Source organism: Toxorhynchites rutilus, chromosome 3, assembly GCF_029784135.1.
Source record: "Toxorhynchites rutilus septentrionalis strain SRP chromosome 3, ASM2978413v1, whole genome shotgun sequence".
Lineage (NCBI taxonomy): Eukaryota > Metazoa > Arthropoda > Insecta > Diptera > Culicidae > Toxorhynchites > Toxorhynchites rutilus.
Genome location: NC_073746.1, coordinates 228,452,599 through 228,470,039, shown reverse-complemented (window position 1 = coordinate 228,470,039; position 17,441 = coordinate 228,452,599). Strand labels below are relative to the sequence as shown.

Below are 17,441 nucleotides of genomic sequence, written 5' to 3'. Positions count from 1 at the left end.
GTTCAATCCAGTTACAAAAGAGACTGAACATAAATAAGAATACTCCGGTAATGATCTTATGCATTATATTCAATAAATATTCCACGCCACTAACATTAATTTATACATTTAATTCAACAATATTCTAGAATATGAAAAAATGCACTTGTCCAAAAAAGTTACTCCTGTACTCGCCTCGGTGTGTCAGACCGAAAGTGTTAAAAAAGTGGCACACGTACCCTTTGTACCAACACATGCGATACGCTAAACGATGACGAACGACGAATAACGAAGCTAGAGAGAATCGCAAAGTCGTAGTGTTGATATTTTCTGAGAAATAAACGAATTATTGATTTCTTGGTCTGACAGACCAATGCGCGAGTATAGGAGTGTTAAAGGATCCGTTTTTCAATGAGGGGAGAATCATGAAGTAACGAGATAAACAAAAACAGAACAGAACAGAATGCGAAATTATCATGCAATGCGCGAAGAGTTACGTTGAGATTGTTATTCAATGTTTTAAAAATAATGTTTTATGCTACATTTGTGTTTGCAAGTGCATTTGAACGAGACCAATTGTGTCCAAAGGAAGTCAGCTTCGGATCTAAATAAAAATCAACTATCATCAATGCACATTGATATGAGAAGTGATAAGGATGATTTGTAGTTTAAGAATAAATTAATTTTATCCGTCAAACCCAAAATAACTTTCTTTCTAACCCAATCGATTACAATCGAAATACATTTCCAATCAAAAAAGTAAAACGTCAAATTTACAATCTCAACATTTCTTCCTGCGCGTTACATTATTGGCACATGTTTTTTATTATGAAACCAAAGAGACTCACTCCCAATCCAAAAGAAAAAAAACAAAATGGCACCAGAAATCAATGTCATGACAACCAAAGTCGCGCGAATCCGACCACAGCCGACAAGGTGAAGAAACTCCCGAAGTCGATGTGCGGATTAAATTAATCGATACTCTTTTTAAGATGTCACGATTAAAGCATAAATACGGGAAATAACATATCATAAGATTATCAATTAAGACACTCTTGATTGTTTTCTTTTCTCGTTCCCCTCCAGCTTCATGAGTTCATCGTGTACTCGTTACACTCGGATTCTTCTTTGATTCTGTTGTTTCATTTTTTTCATCGACGAAAGAAAAGAAAAAAACAGCCGCAAATATCGCAGTGCTCCTCCCCTATCGTCGCACCGAATGTACGATTCGAGCTGGATTGATCGTGCCCTAGATCGATCCCTTCACCGTGAGATCTTATCGAGCCGTTTCAGCAGAACTCTGGAACCGTTTGGCAGAATGTACCTCCCGGGTGTGTGTAGCCGAGAAACGAGCATTACAGTAAAAGTTTAGTACGCTTTTTGCCCCAATGTGTTAATTAAATCTTAACTGTTTCGCACTCTCGAGTGTGAGAACACGATGTGCACACGACGATAAGACACTTGCGCTTTCTTGTGTTGTGTAGATGTAGTCATTGATTTGAACGACAATAATTTGAATAATTTCATTCGACCATGAAATGATTTGCAGGACGAAATATAAGTCGTCAAATTAAAATTGGCCTCCATAGGCAACCGTAAATAGTTATTACCATACGATGGACTAGCTCGCCACCGGGTCTACGATGGTTGCAAATGAACGCAGAAGTCGTTTCCATGACACAACGATCGGCGCTGACACGCGTGAAATTGCGCGCAAAATCCTCTTAATCTGCGTTTAATCGCCGTCAGGCTCTCGCGTGTCCACATTTGCATGGACAGCGGCACTTAGCTGTTTGTTTGTAACTGCACACTATTTTGTAGGCCTTTCGCTAACCTATAGGCAACCTGTCCCGGAAAAAAATCTGAAGGGGCTGTCCGTGAGGACGGTGCGCTATCTGCGCTATCTTCATCTTCATCAACGCCATCGCTATGGGCCTTGAGTAATTGTTGGGTTATTCAATTGACGTTTACGGTGAATTCTAATTTGAAATGCACTAGCGGACTATATTGATTTTCCACCGGTTGCAACCGGCAGGTCTGCTCAACGCACAATGCAATGACAATCGGTTCCGTTCGGTACGGCGCGGTTCAATAATTAATCACCGAGAATTCATTATGCGCATAGCTTTTCGCGCCGGCTGACATTTTGCGTTGCGCTAAATTCAATTACTGCGGCCGCATTCGAACGCGTTCGTTGCAATCAGTCGCCGTTAATCATAAATCGGTAATCGCTGTCCGATGGACACATTTATCGGGATTTATTACGACACGGTTCGCATGCAGGTAACGCCAACGATTGCTTACCCGATGACGATGAAATTAGGAACAACAATGGTTCACAAGTGGTGGGCATATCATATGTTCTTCCCACGCCGATTCTATTAAAGAGTTGAGAAGCAGAGTTGAAGTTTAGATATATCAGTATTCAGTCAAAGTATCGGGTGTGTAAATATTGGATCATTTAAAATGTATCTACGGTTTTTCGTTCAATTTTGTAATGATTCTTTTTGTTTAATATATTTTCAATAAAAAATCACATATTTAAATCAACTAATCGCTATTTTTCGGGTGATTTTCTCAATTTTTGACGCATCATAAAATATGCATGTGGTCACGCGTTATCATGATGAAAACCAACAAGTATTTCGATAGTCAATTCTGGTCGTTTTTACTCAATCGATTTGTTTAAGGCAGGGGATCTCAAACTATTTTCGGCATGAGCCCCTTTCTCAGAATGGATCCATACAATCGACCCCTAGACCCAAATATTTAAAAATTCCATCTTTATCTAATCCTTACAAAATACTTACGAGGGTCGTTCAAAAAATTAGTTTCAATGCCTCAGAAATCGCGGAAAAATAAAGTCAGGCAAAAAAACAAGGTGATTTTCGTAATCTACGTTTTATTTTCTATTTTTCTACATAATCGCCGTAACGTTCGAGGCATTTTTCATAGCGTGGCACGAGTTTTTCTATTCCGAGCGCGATGTGCGTAGCATCCAACTTTTTGAAGTACGATGTAACTACGTCACGAATTTCTTCAGTGTTATCGAATCGTTGACCGCCGAAAGCCTGTTTCATCACCATACCGCCCCATAGTGGGGGCAGTATGGTGCGCACCCTACCCTAATTATACTTCTGAGGTAACTTGCAACAAAAATAAATGCTTTATAATTTCCAGCGGGAGAAGCATCATTACTAGATTGTGTAGGCACCATCCATTGGGGAGGAGGGTCTTTTTTTATGGGTGCAGATGGGTGGGTGTTATGGTCGAACCTACCACGTGGAAGGAGACTGACAATATAAGATCTGAAAATGTCCAACAATTGAAACAAAATTCTTTTTATTAACAAATCAAGTTTATAAGTACATAGTTACCATCACTTGATTCATTTGAAACTCATTGTAGACAAAAAAATATTTACTTGAAGTTCTTTGTGAAAACATAAACATAAAAGAAACATAACCGTTATTGAACTGAATGCATGGTAAAAATAAAAATATTTTTCATTCATGATTTTGAACTGTTTTTATGCAATTGACCAATTCCAAATGAAATCGACAAATGACGAAACATGAGTATTTTTTGATTCGAATGAAAGTTTGTATTCCGTTTGGGTTGAAGGAAATATGAGTTTTCCACAGCAATTGGAAATTTTTTTACTCAAGCGTAACTTTTGAAAATGGCGTATCGATTTTAGTAGGAGAAATCTTTGATAATTTATATCTAAAAAACTATGAGTCGTACCGAAATAGTGTCTTAGAAAGAGTTAAAGAGTATTGATGTCTTAACATGAAAAAAATATACACTGAGAAAAAAAATTAGTACTCTTTATTTAATTTACAAAAAAAAATTAATTTGCAATATCAAAAATACATATTTTATAATTATAATATAATTATAAGAAGCGTACAAAGTTATCCTTTCCAATACCATCATTCCAAATTCAATCTTCAAGAGTGCAAGATCGCGAATAAAACCATCCGTGTTTTTGAAAGTATCCAAGTGCTTTTCCATTCTCCAACAAGGTACATATCAAATCCTGAGCTATCATCCTGGCCTCCTTCAGCCATGGTGTGATCCACCATCTAAAATTCTGAAAAAAATCACACATATCAAGAAAAGGCGTATAAACACATTCTAAACCTTCAAAATTCAACTTGCAGAGAGATCAGTAATCAGGATGTTTTTGTAAGATTGCTTATGACATCTGACCCATTGATAAGCAGCTTGCGAAAACGAAAATCGAAAAAGGACCTGAAAGGACTACTGAAAAATAACTCAAATTTGAGGTCTAAAAGTGAGATAGAATTAGAAATTAATTTATAAATTAATATAATGCAAATAAACATCAATAGTAGATAAAGTATGAAGAAAATAGGGTAAAATTGAGTAAATTGCACAAACGTGCACATTTTTGAAAAACATAATGAATAAAAGTGACATATTTTTGCTTTGTAACCACTGTAAATCGCAATGGTGTCATTTAACACTACTAGTATATTCAGCAAAGTTATGTATTTTCATGTTATCTAAAACTTTGTGGAACATGTTGAGTTGATATAATGTGATTTAGGCATAACTTAAGTTAAAAAAACTCATTTTGAGATAGTCTCCCCCAGAAAAACAGTTATATCTCAGAAGAACTGATAGATAGATATTATGTATCTTCAGTAAAGTTTCATGAAATTAATAGTTCTACAATGTTGCTGAAGACATAACTCAACTATCTCGTATAAAAAGTAATTTTTTTAAATTTTTACTGTAACTTAGTAAGAGTTTAAATGAAACCGACAAATTATCCGAATCAACATTCTGAACAACATTTCTGAACACACTCAAGCTCTAAAATGTAAGGTAAGACGAGAAAAGATTTTTGACCGTCTTTTTTCATAACGGCCCCACTGTGCACTGATGCGAAGCCACACAGCCACTGCGCACTTTTGCCCCGCAAACAATTTTTCAACTAATCGAATTTCTAAAAAAAAACTCTTAAACATTTTCACAAAAAACGAATACGCACTATTAGCTATTATAGAATGAAGGTTTCCTTGACAATGCAGTGTCTAACTTTCCAGTTATTTTAGGTAACTAAATCATCATCCCCAAAATTGAAAAAAAATAGATCAAAACAGCGCAAACTTTTCTTACTGCATAACATTTTGCCACTTTCATGAAATGTATCTTGTTTATATGCTGGTGTAATAATGTGTCAAACGAATACACTGTTGCCGAATTCTGTTGGTCGTTTGTTTAAAAAAGGCCAATGCGCACTTTTGTCCCGTGTGCACCTCTGCCCTGCACTACTCTACGTTTTACCATGTTTCAATTCGTATATGTCATCATCTCCATGATCTTAGCTTTGAGCGACCTAAGTGTGGTGTGAGGCGTTCTATTGGTGTCCGCTCGACGACGCCCCACCAAAAATATCCAAAGGATTGATATCGGTACCAGGGTTGCCATAATAAAATCTGTGTTTTTTGTCTCAAAAAATCTTTTTATCTTAGCTTTTTCACAGAAAATCTGTATCGAAATCTGTATTAACCCCTTGCGGTCGTTTGAATAATAGATAACGATTCTCAGTATAAACAAAAATTGTCATCCGTGCTCGAGGAAAGGATTATTGGAAAACTCCACGTATTGCGGCATTGTTTAGATGTAAAGAGCATTGTTTTGTATGTATGAAAGACCCCAAACTAATTATTTCTGTGTTAAATGCGAAAAATATCATACGAAGAAGAATTGTAGCAAATATTTTTTAAACATAGCACAAAAACTTTGTTTAGCAAATACTTATCATAAGTTTACAAAAAAGGAATCCTGTTCATCTTTCATAATCTCGCGAAAATATACATCACAGCATTTTCAAGTAACAATAATTGCCACCAGTACAACACACATATCGAAATTCAATACGACCGCAAAGGGTTATATTTATAACTTCAACTAGCTTTTATTTAATCGAACGATTAATTGATCAAATTTTCAATTTCATTTGTCACTGCTAGAGTCGAATGACATTTAAAGTCTAAACATTCTATAATAGAGAAAAAAATCAATCTATAATTTTGGATGACGTATGTACAATTCCGACATCTACGGTGGTTTGAAGCAATTAACTATATTAACTATACCAGGCTCGAAAGTACTTTCAAATTGTTTATTACTGTAGAACATATAGTAATTCAATTTTTCCGAATTTTTCCTTTTTCCTTCAATATGTTCCAGAAAAATCACCTTGTTTTATATACAACACTAGCTGACCCGGAAAACTTCGTCTCGTCAAAATTTATGTTTCGTTATCACATCCACGGTCTAAGCGCACATTCATGGGTCCAGCAGCCCCCATGCTCTTATAGAGGGGGTAGGTGTGTCGAACCATCATAGCAACGTTTCGTGCCCCCTAAAACCTCCAGATGCCAAATATGGCTCAATTTGCTTGATTAGTTCTCGAGTTATGCAGAGATATGTGTTTCATTTGTATGGGAACTCCGCTTAAGAGAGGGGAGAGGAGTGTCGAAATTTGTGTTTCATTTGTATGACAGCCTTCCCTTAGAGAGGGGGTGGAGATTCTTACCACCATAGAAACATTTAATACACCCCAAAACCTCAATGTACTTAATTTGGTCTCATTTGCTTGATTAATTCTCGAGTAATGCAGAAATTTGTGTTTTATTTGTATGGCAGCTCCCCCTTAGGGAGGAGGGTGGAGTGTCTAATCACCAGAGAAACATTTATTGTACCTAAAACCTCCATGTGCTTAATTTGGTTTCATTTGCTTGATTAATTCTCGAGTAATGCACAAATTTGTGTTTCATTTGTATGGCAGTCCTCCCTTAAAGAGGGGGGAGGAGTGTCTAACCACCATAGAAACATTTATTGTACCCCAAAACCTCCATATGCCTAATTTGGTTTCATTTGCTCGATTAGTTCTCGAGTGATGCAGTGTTTCATTTGTATGGCAGCCCCCCCCCCCCCAGAGAGAGTGGTGGAATATTAGTATCATTGGTTGGCATAGTTATCATGAATTTGATGATGTTGATGGTATCCACGTGAAATTCGCATTCACTGTGCTTTAGTAGGAAAAGGATAAGCAGAGTTATTTATTTATTGTAAAGCCAGCCCTAACGTAGACTTTAGCATCTTTTCGCCATGAGAAAGTTACACGCTACATAATTACATTACAAGCAGGCACTCACGGTCAAAAAATGCCGACACTACATCTCATGACGATGAAGAAGATGTAGAAGACTTATAGAAATAAAAACATTATTTATAAAAAAGAAATTGTCATGAAAAGATTTTTATTTGTGCAAGTAAATATATTAAGTTGTGCGAAAAAAATCGTGCCGCCACTGATGGCCTACTCGAGATGCTCATCAAGAATAATCCTTGATACTCGACAAATGATTTCATACATATATCTAAAATCACCGTTCATGAGCATCTGGTGAAGCCTGGTCACGTAAATCATTACGATATGTGGTTTCCACACAATTTGACATAATATTTTTTGCAATAGTTTGCATTTTCATACGCGACTTTCTTCGTGAAGGCAACGAAAATGTCGTTTTCAAGCAAATCGTTACGACAATGTTGAAATTATGCAACTTTAGCTAAATCCAGGGCAATAAATTGTTACTCTGCGGACAGCATTAAAATATCTTGACAGTCAAGAAAGAAAACATGAGCTGGGATGCTAGATTTTTTAAGCTGCGTGAAAGGTGATTAAAGATTATAGGACAGAATGTGCATAGAAAAATGAATGTATGTCTACCGATAAAAATACGCAACGAATTTTCCGAACAACCCAGTATGGGCTATCCTGATTTCATCCTGGTTATCAATTTCATTCCTCCTGATTTTTGCAAAATTATAGTTGGCAACCCTGCTCCTGACAGTTTGCAGGCCGGTCTTTTTAAATCAATAGAACTTAGTTTAAGCCTTCAAAGTTGTTATAATTATTATCTATTTTATGTAATAGAGAATATTAAAACGATTTTATGCCCTTTTCCAAGAGAAATAAGATGTTGTTGCACAAAAGCAGTTTTCACCTTCTCAAACACGGCCTAATAAAATCTTTCGCTACTGAACCAGATAAAAATAATTTCGTTTATAAAAAACAATACCACATTGTTGAAAATTGTCAGTATCACAGCAACAGGTAAATCCCGCGAAAAAAACACAAATGCTCATTCGCATCCGCTCCAACTAGAGACGTGTACGTCACCACAGATAATTACCGCTGAAAGGCAACATTTCATCCTTTAGCTCATTAATACGACAGGACTTTAACGTCACTCCACGGTGCGCCCCAGCCCAAATGAGCACCAGGCACTATGCCGAAGGGCGCCAGCCAATTCACAAATCGCATCAAAACCATGTTAAACGAGCGGACATAGCCGAGTGAGGTGAAACGATCGTAAAACAGTTTTCGATACGATATAAAATGTCTTGTTAATTTTCGATTTCATTAACAAAATAATGTAAAATGCAAATCAAATCAACCGGAGAGCCACGGCCAAGACGCTCGCACTGGAATACCATAAGACACTCAATTAATTAACATCGATATAAAGTATGTGAAAACAAGCATCGGACGCCGGGTGTCCCATTCGGATCGGACGCAGGCGCGACGACGATTGGCGTGCGGTGTGTTTCGGACAGTCTCCCCGGTTGATTGCGCGCGAAGCTGGAATACTCATCTCAACCCGCACGGTCAACACTGTCCACCCTCTTCAGCAGCGGGCAAAAAAAAACAACACACAATCGTCTCTTTCATGAGTTGTTTTTGTTTTCCTTTGTTTTTGTTTTTGTTTTGGAGCATTGTGACACAGTATAACACTAAACGGTTAGTCAGGCCTATGTTCGCGGTTTGTTTTGGGTCAGTCGTTAGCCACAAGGGGCAGCCAGTTTTATTGGCTTATTTAATGCCGATTTTTCTTCTTTCCCCTGTGTCACGTCAAATTTGTGTGAACCGAATCGACGGGGGATTGACTCCGATCCGGTTATAATGCGTTGACGTTTTGGCTCAAATTGTATTATTAGTGCTGAGACTTATCTCGCTAATAAGCTGACCCGAGGAATTTCGGATGAGTTCAAATCAAACCACGGTGAATTATTTTAAATGTCAACCATCATCAACGATTATGTATTTCTAGGTCCTTATGTTGATGGAATTTACTCGGCACACGATTGGATAACAGGTTGTATCTAATCTTTTCAACGTTTTTTTACGTCCGTGTCAGCAAATCAAATTTTGTTAAATGTTATTTACGTTCCATTGATGCCTGACGATTCAGTCAGTTAATCTCTTCCGCATGCATCATACCCGACCAGGCAGCCAGCTTTCGGGAATTCCTGTCTATTCTATTCATATATTGGCCCATTCCGGAAACTGAACCAATCGTTTCGTATATAACAAAAATCATATACAGTTGTATACAGTTGATATGTTGCCAAATATGGTTTTTTTTCTTCCAAATGACATTTTCTTCTGTTTAAGTAATTTTTTTCCAGAATGTTCAGTGAATTCATGCTTATTTGGCTTTTTCATTTTTTTTTCTAAATTACCTCCATTTTTAATAATCACCCCGACGAGACATTTCCTGAACATGGGTTCGAACATTGCGAACGGCATCGATCGATATTGATTACTATATCTTTTGTACAGCTTATTTCAGGACATTGGCCCTGCAGTCATGGTTTACAATCGATGGCTCAGACGTATCTCCAAATAGAATAATTTAGAGGTTTAAGAGTCAGGCTGCTGGGTGGCTGTTCAAAATTGAAGTATTATAACGAATTCGCATTTCAACCACAGGCATAGGAGGCATAGGCAAAACCAATCAGTCGCTAGAAATCCAGCAAACGTTACGCATCTACTCCTATATCGTATCGATATTGAAGCGAGCAATAAATCAAATCTTTTTTTCTTACGCTTTAAACCGGGCTAAATAGTTAATTTTCGTACATATTAAATGGTCTTTCGAGCCGGATAACTTGACGTCGGTTAAAGTGTCGAAGTATAGTCGGGTCACGCGGTAGCGTGTCACATAGTTCAGTTCACAAATAGTGCTACTTTGTGAAATTCGAATCACGCTGAACATTAGAGGAAAGTTCTGTGAACAAAGCAAACCGTCTGCAGTGATAGTGCAAAAAAGTTGAATTTAACAGCAAATGAAAAGTGTATGCCGCTAAGTTCGGAAAAAGGCAAAATATCAGTGTGCCATCGAGGCAAACGAAATCTTTCACCAAGGGAGCGTTGGACGTGGCTTAAATTCATCAGGCCGGACAAAGGGGTCAGTGCACTCGGACGCTCTATTCGCCGTACGCTATTGATTGTAGCCTTACCCAACACTGCTGCTTATTGTAAGGACAACGCATGAACAATAATAATCTTTTCGTCGGTCAGACTTTGCAATCTGTTTGGTCGATGAGCACAATTCGGCTTGGGTTTGATGATATGCGATATCCTTAAGCAAGGTGGTTACAAGCAAATATTTTGTGAATTTCAAATCGTCACTTATTGCGATCGAAGTTGATTGCCCGTTAGCAAAAAAACGGTATATTCGGATTTTTATCTGGTGTTGCGACATTGCTAGAATTTCATGCGATTTGGGTGATTTAAGATCAACATGGCATCGGCTTCGAAATCATTACGAAGGCAAGAGCAGTTCTGCCTTGATACCATGGAAAACGTGCTGCATTTCATGCACAATTATGATGAAGTGAGAGACAAATTTCAAATTGAAGGTTGGAAAACTCGTTTGAATGAGGTTTTTTCTAATTTCCAAACGATTCGGTTGAAGTTGGAATTGATCGACGAGGAAGAAGAAAGTGAAGAGAGAGAAGATGAATATCGAAGAGTTCGGGATTCGTTCGAGAAAAACTATGTGAAGGTGATTGGCTTTCTTGCAGCCGCTGATCGCAAGGCAAATCCTCCTGTTCCTCCAGCCGTTGCTTCCAGCTCGGTCAACCTGAATCCTAACCCAACTCTATCTAGAATAAAGCTTCCTGAAGTGAAGCTGCCTACCTTCGATGGTACATTCGCTGAGTGGTTATCATTCCGTGACTCATTCAAGAGTCTTATCGATTCAAACCCTAATTTATGTGAAGTTGACAAGCTTTCCTATTTATTAGGATCTCTTACGAAAGATGCCAAACGTATAGTGGAATCGATTGAGATTACGTCGGCAAATTATTCGGTTGCGTGGGAGTTACTACAAAATCGTTTCGACAACAATCGTTCTAAAAACGTATTTAGACTCTCTTTTCTCGATAGAACCTATAAAGAGAGAATGCTATGACTCGCTAATGCATTTAATCGATGCTTTCGAACGCAACTTAAAAATGGTTCAAAAGATGGACATAAACACAGAAGGATGGAGTATCTTACTGGCGCACATGATCTACTCTCGTTTGGATTCGTCTACGCTGAAGCAGTGGGAGAATCATCATAAGTCGACGGAGGTTCCAGAATACCGAAATCTTATCGGATTCTTAAGAAATTATGCCATGGTCCTCCAGTCGATCTCGCCTGCTAAATCTCGTAATTCGGACACCCCATCTCCTGCTCGGACGAACAAACCGAAAATTAGTAACATCCACTCAGTCGTAAGCGCTTCATCAAAACCATGCCCGTTCTGCATTGCAGGCATTGCACTCCATCTTCAAGTGCGAGGCATTTCGCAAGAATTCGGTGTCTGAAAGATACGATTTAGAAAACGGAAGGCTCTTTGCATCAACTGTCTCTCTCCGGATCACCAGGTCAAAAGCTGCTCATCTAGTGCGTGTCGCGTTTGTGGCCAAAAACACCACACGATGCTCCATCAACAAAACAGCAATCGCAATTCAAACCAATCGCAACCCTCAAGGCCAAACCAAAGTCCACCTAATTCCGAACAAATGCAAGTCCAAAACCCGATCGCAAAGGACACTCCAAATCAAACTTTGACATCAACCACTTCGGCCGGTCCATCAGTTCCCGTCATCGCTCCGTCGCTCAGCCACTGCTCCACCTCCTTGGTCGCAAACGTCCGCCCGATAACATCAACGGTTCTGCTACAGACAGCTCTTGTGAATATTATCGACTCTAGCGGATACTCAATGTGGGCCAGAGCTCTTCTGGATCCAGCCTCGCAGATTAACGTCATCTCCGAACGATTGATTCAACGGCTGCATATTCGGAAGAATAAGGATTACCATACCATCGGGGGCATCGGAAGAACAACCACGATGTCTACTCATTCTATACTTCTGTGCATACGTTCTCATTGCACGGAGTTCAGTGCTGACTTGAAGTTTCACATTCTCGGCGAAATCACGCGCGATCTACCCTCGAACGCGGTGGATACGACCAACTGGAAATTGCCATCCGATATTGTCTTCGCAGATCCGAAATTCTACGAACCATCACCTGTCGACATGATTATCGGAATGGAGAGTTACTACGATCTCCTCTTGGAAGGCTTCATAAAGCTAGGTCCAGGCAAACCTGTTCTGCAGAAAACCCTACTAGGCTGGGTTGTCTCCGGAAAAGTTGGGATAAACCAACCGTCAAGCTCAACGATCGTCGCACATGTATGCAGTACGCAAGCGTTAGAGGATCAGTTGGCCAGATTTTGGGAGATCGAATCTTGTCAGTCTTCCAGTACGATGTCTGTCGAAGAATCGTCCTGCGAAGCCCATTTTGCTGCAACAACGACGAGAGATGATCTTGGCCGTTTCGTTGTTACTTTACCAAAAAAATTTGAAGTATTACAGCAGCTTGGAAACGCTTACCCAACAGCCAAACGTCGCCTCCTCTCGCTGAGCCGTCGCCTCGAAGCAAATCATTCGCTTAAATTAGCCTACTCGTTGTTCCTAGAAGAATACCTCCAGCTTGGACACATGGAAGAAGTATCTCCAGATTCGATGACCACCACAAATGCTTCCTACTACCTTCCGCATCATTGCATCGTACGTACAGATAGCCTCACCACCAAACAAACCGACACTGGAACCTCACTGAACGACGTTTTGATGGTGGGACCGGTAGTGCAACAGGACCTTGTCAACATTACCATGCGTTTTCGGGTACCACGATATGCCATTATTTCGGATATCGAAAAAATGTACCGTCAAATTTGGGTACACCTACTTGACTGTCCTCTCCAGAGAATTTTGTGGATAGACAAACCAGGCGATCCGATTAGGGTCTTTCAGCTGAAAACAGTCACCTATGGAACTTCGGCTGCACCCTATCTTGCCACAAAATGTCTTCAAGAACTCGCAAAGCAGAGTAAATCGTCTCATCCAGCAGCTGCAAGTGTTCTGGCAAACGACTTCTACATGGATGACATGATAAGCGGGGTCGACGGTGTGTTAGAAGGAAAGGTTCTATGCAGCCAGCTCCTACAGCTCCTTGAATCAGCTGGCTTCAGTCTGCGTAAATGGTCGTCGAACTCATCGGAAATTCTCGAATCCATTCCGGCACATCTTCGAGACGAACGCTTGGTATTCGACCTTGATTCAATGTCTTCAGTCAAAACGCTGGGACTCAAGTGGATCCCCGCATCAGACGAACTGGGGTTCCACGTACCAAAATGGAATAATGAGGAGGTCATCACGAAACGTATCGCCCTATCAGACTCCGCCCGTCTCTACGATCCTCTTGGCCTAGTAGGGCCCGTCATCGTACTCGCTAAGTGTTTCATGCAGGAACTCTGGGCAATCCAGAAAACCTGGGACGAACCATTGGAGGAAGAAATCCAACTGCGCTGGTTGCAATTCCGAAAGGAATTAGCTGCAATCGAATCAATCGTTGTTCCACGTTGGGTGATCTCAATGCAACAACCAATTATCATCGAGGCACACGGTTTTAGCGATGCATCCCAACGAGCATACGGAGCTTGCATCTATCTTCGTGTAGTGTCATCTAATGCAGATATATCGGTCCATCTTCTCACCTCGAAGTCTAAAGTCGCTCCGCTTGGGAACAGCAAAAATCAAAAAAAGATTAGTCTTCCACGTCTGGAACTATCCGGTGCACTGCTTCTCAGTCATCTCTTCCAAAAGGTCCGACACAGCTTGAAACTGGACCTCAAATGTTTCTACTGGGTAGATTCCACCATAGTTCTACATTGGTTGGCTGGGACACCTTCACGATGGAAGACATTTGTAGCAAACAGGGTTTCCGAAATCCAGCATATCAGCGCCGGTGGTAACTGGGGACACGTGTCTGGACTGGAAAACCCTGCGGACATCATATCACGTGGAATGTTGCCAACACAACTGAAGGAGATGGATATCTGGTGGCAAGGTCCCACTTGGCTTAGACAACCTTCCCGATTCTGGCCATCCCACATCCGTACGGCTGACGATGAGTTTTCCTCCGAAGATCTAGAAGAACAATCGACAACTCTTCCTGTTCAATGTCAACCTGCAAATCCTATCTTCAGCCTCCGATCATCATTCTCATCGCTCGTTCGTCTGGTGGCCTACGTACGCCGGTTCAGCCACAATTGCAGGCCTGCTAATCGCCAGAAGCAACTCTCCGGATTCCTCCGTACTACGGAGCTCAACGAAGCTACACATACTCTGGTTCGAATTGCTCAAGCCGAATCGTTTCCGAACGATATACAAGCCATTCGTTCTGATGGACAAATCAAACCGAACTCGAAGTTGAAATCTCTCTCTCCGATCATCATCGATGGCATTCTGCGCATTGGTGGCCGGCTTCGAAGCCTGTTTCCGAAGACCGAAAGCACCCGTGCATTTTGGCCACCCACCATCCTCTTACAGAACTGATTATGATATCATATCACGAGAAGCTGCTTCATGCTGGACCACAGCTGATCATCGCTACTATACGTGAAAAATTCTGGCCACTGCGAGTACGCAACCTGGCGCGGAAAGTAGTACACGGTTGCCTCAAGTGCTTTCGCTGCAAACCTTCTGCTCTCGAACAAATCATGGGAGATTTACCTGTTGAACGTGTCACTCCGACATTCCCGTTCTTCAACACTGGTGTTGATCTCTGCGGGCCACTATTCTATCGACACGCTCCAAGAAAATCCTCTCCGGTCAAATGCTACGTGGCAATATTTGTGTGCCTTGCAACGAAAGCGGTTCACATCGAACTTGTAGCAGATCTTTCGACGAATGCGTTCATCATGGCTCTGAAACGCTTCGTAGCACGGCGTGGTAGGCCATCCGTCATCGAATGTGACAATGCGAAAAACTTTCTCGGCACCTCTCGAACGCTAGCGCAACTACGCGACCAATTTCGTTCTCAGCAGCACAAGCACTCCGTCACCACTTACTGTAGTGAAGAAGGGATCTACTTCAAGTTCATTCCCCCACGGTCGCCCAATTTTGGCGGACTTTGGGAAGCCGCGGTCAGATCATTCAAGAGGCATCTCAAGGCAACGATCGGATTAACTATTCTTCTCAAGGATGACCTCGAAACGATCCTGACGCAGATTGAGAGCTGTCTAAATTCCCGTCCGCTGACTCAGTTGACATCCGATCCAGAGGACTTGGAAATTCTAACTCCAGGTCACTTTCTTATACATCGTCCGCTGGTCTCTATCCCGGAACCGTCATATGAAGAATTGCCGAAAAATCGTCTGGACCGTTACCAGCAAACTCAAGAATTCGTTCGACGCATCTGGAAGCGTTGGAGCATGGACTACCTGTCCGGACTGCACCCCCGCACCAAATGGACCCGCCTACGGGAAAATATCAGCATCGGGACGATGGTGCTGTTAAAGGACGAAAATCTTCCTCCGCTCAAGTGGCGCTTGGGCCGCGTGACGCAGATCATCCGTGGTGACGATGGGAACGTTCGGGTAGTCTCTGTCCGAACCCAGGATGGCGAATATCGACGCGCAATTACGAAGGTTTGCGTGCTTCCTGTGCAGCAACCAGCACCTGCTGCATCCAACGACATTCTCTCCGGCATGTAACAAGCAAGCCAAGTGCTGCGGCGCTTTTATGTTGTTAAATGTTCTAACTGATAAGATAAATTAATGCTCTTTTTCGTTCTCGAATAACCGTATCCACCTCAAACGAGACTGACTGCACTGGCATCTGTATTTGCGATGACATCTGGCTTTTCAAACAAACACCTGGCCTCGAGAATCGTTCAACGCATTGCAATCATTTGAATGGATCCCGGTCAGGCAACAAAAAGGAGTTACCCAGACCCAAGATACAACACACAGCACTTCACCACGTCAGAGGTCAGTCATCATCGCATCGATCATCGAGCCAGACCATCCCGCGAAACCAGCAGATCGGCTAGTCGTTTATCAAGACATACTAGGCCCTCCCAACGGACGCCCACCAAACCATCTTGTGGGCGGAGACCAGTCAAATGAATAAAAAAAAGTTAGGGTCAATAGCTTTGCTCAATCTGTCACCTGGTAATCGATAGGATATTTAAAATTATTTGAAAATTTGAAAAAATAACTTTTCAAAGGTGGCCGGCTATGTTCAAAATTGAAGTATTATAACGAGTTCGCATTTCAACCACAGGCATAGGAGGCATAGGCAAAACCAATCAGTCGCTAGAAATCCAGCAAACGTTACGCATCTACTCCTATATCGTATCGATATTGAAGCGAGCAATAAATAAAATCTTTTTTTCTTACGCTTTAAACCGGGCTAAATAGTTAATTTTCGTACAATCTTATATCTTTCTCTAAATCTTCTTCTAAATCTTTCGACTAAATTTCCATTCTTCTTATCATGCAGCATTGAGTCCTAGTTGACGTGTGACAAGGCGCCCCATATGTTGATCATCATTCGTCTTCGTGAAGTCGAGGCCGCCGGGTGTATTTTCTCCCGTCTGGTGATACCGTTATCTTGTGATACTGTTGTGATACCGTTACTTTCGCTGCTGGTGAAATAATTGTTTCACCCAAACGGGATTTTTGGACTGCAATAGTGTGAAGCAAACAAAGCGGAAGGAAGAAGACCTGCATCGCGGGCGCTGTGTGCTGGCGTGTTTATCGCCATATCATCGTCATCGAAATCATCATCGCACTGTGGAGCCATACACCGTTGCAGCTGTGCTGTACGATCGACACGCGGTTCGCTGGGAACCGTTCTAATTCAACCGCACGGGTGTGCGATATAAGTATATTTTTTATTAGATTAAGGTTTTTAGTTTAAGAAATAATCAGAAAAAAAGATTGAGAAATCACTGAAAAACTGTACATCTGCCACTTTATATGGCAGAATGCGGAGAACCCGTTGACATGGAGATTGAATCCACTGTCTATCCCTCCACATCTACGGGAGGTGGGAAGTCGCTTAAACGCGTTCCCCCTTCAGAAGAAGTCTTTTCGGGGGAGGAATTAACCCACCTAAACAAGCCCCCCTCAAGAAAATTTGCAAACCTCTCCTCTTCACCCCCTCAATCTCCTGCTCCCGTTCCTCCTCTCGCTCCCGTTCTCGCTCTCCCTCTCGCTCCC

General features: G+C 41.2%; 3 protein-coding genes across 3 annotated transcripts; all 3 read left to right on the top strand.

Annotated features, from left to right (window-relative positions):
- The first annotated feature begins 10,616 nt into the window (after positions 1-10,616).
- LOC129773998 (uncharacterized) lies at positions 10,617-11,288 on the top strand. Its single transcript, XM_055777679.1, has one exon. It carries the CDS (start codon positions 10,617-10,619, stop codon positions 11,286-11,288), a length of 672 nt encoding a protein of 223 aa, XP_055633654.1.
- Positions 11,289-11,802: 514 nt separating this feature from the next.
- LOC129773997 (uncharacterized) lies at positions 11,803-14,769 on the top strand. Its single transcript, XM_055777678.1, has one exon. The coding sequence runs from the start codon at positions 11,803-11,805 to the stop codon at positions 14,767-14,769; it is 2,967 nt and encodes a 988-aa protein (XP_055633653.1).
- Positions 14,770-14,771: 2 nt separating this feature from the next.
- On the top strand, positions 14,772-15,929 carry LOC129773996 (uncharacterized). Its single transcript, XM_055777677.1, has one exon. The coding sequence runs from the start codon at positions 14,772-14,774 to the stop codon at positions 15,927-15,929; it is 1,158 nt and encodes a 385-aa protein (XP_055633652.1).
- The last annotated feature ends 1,512 nt before the right edge of the window (positions 15,930-17,441 follow it).

Bases quoted from the DNA above. Each gene is read 5' to 3' on its own strand.
- LOC129773998 (XM_055777679.1), top strand. From the start codon at position 10,617: ATGGCATCGGCTTCGAAATCATTACGAAGGCAAGAGCAGTTCTGCCTT.
- LOC129773997 (XM_055777678.1), top strand. From the start codon at position 11,803: ATGCTCCATCAACAAAACAGCAATCGCAATTCAAACCAATCGCAACCC.
- LOC129773996 (XM_055777677.1), top strand. From the start codon at position 14,772: ATGATATCATATCACGAGAAGCTGCTTCATGCTGGACCACAGCTGATC.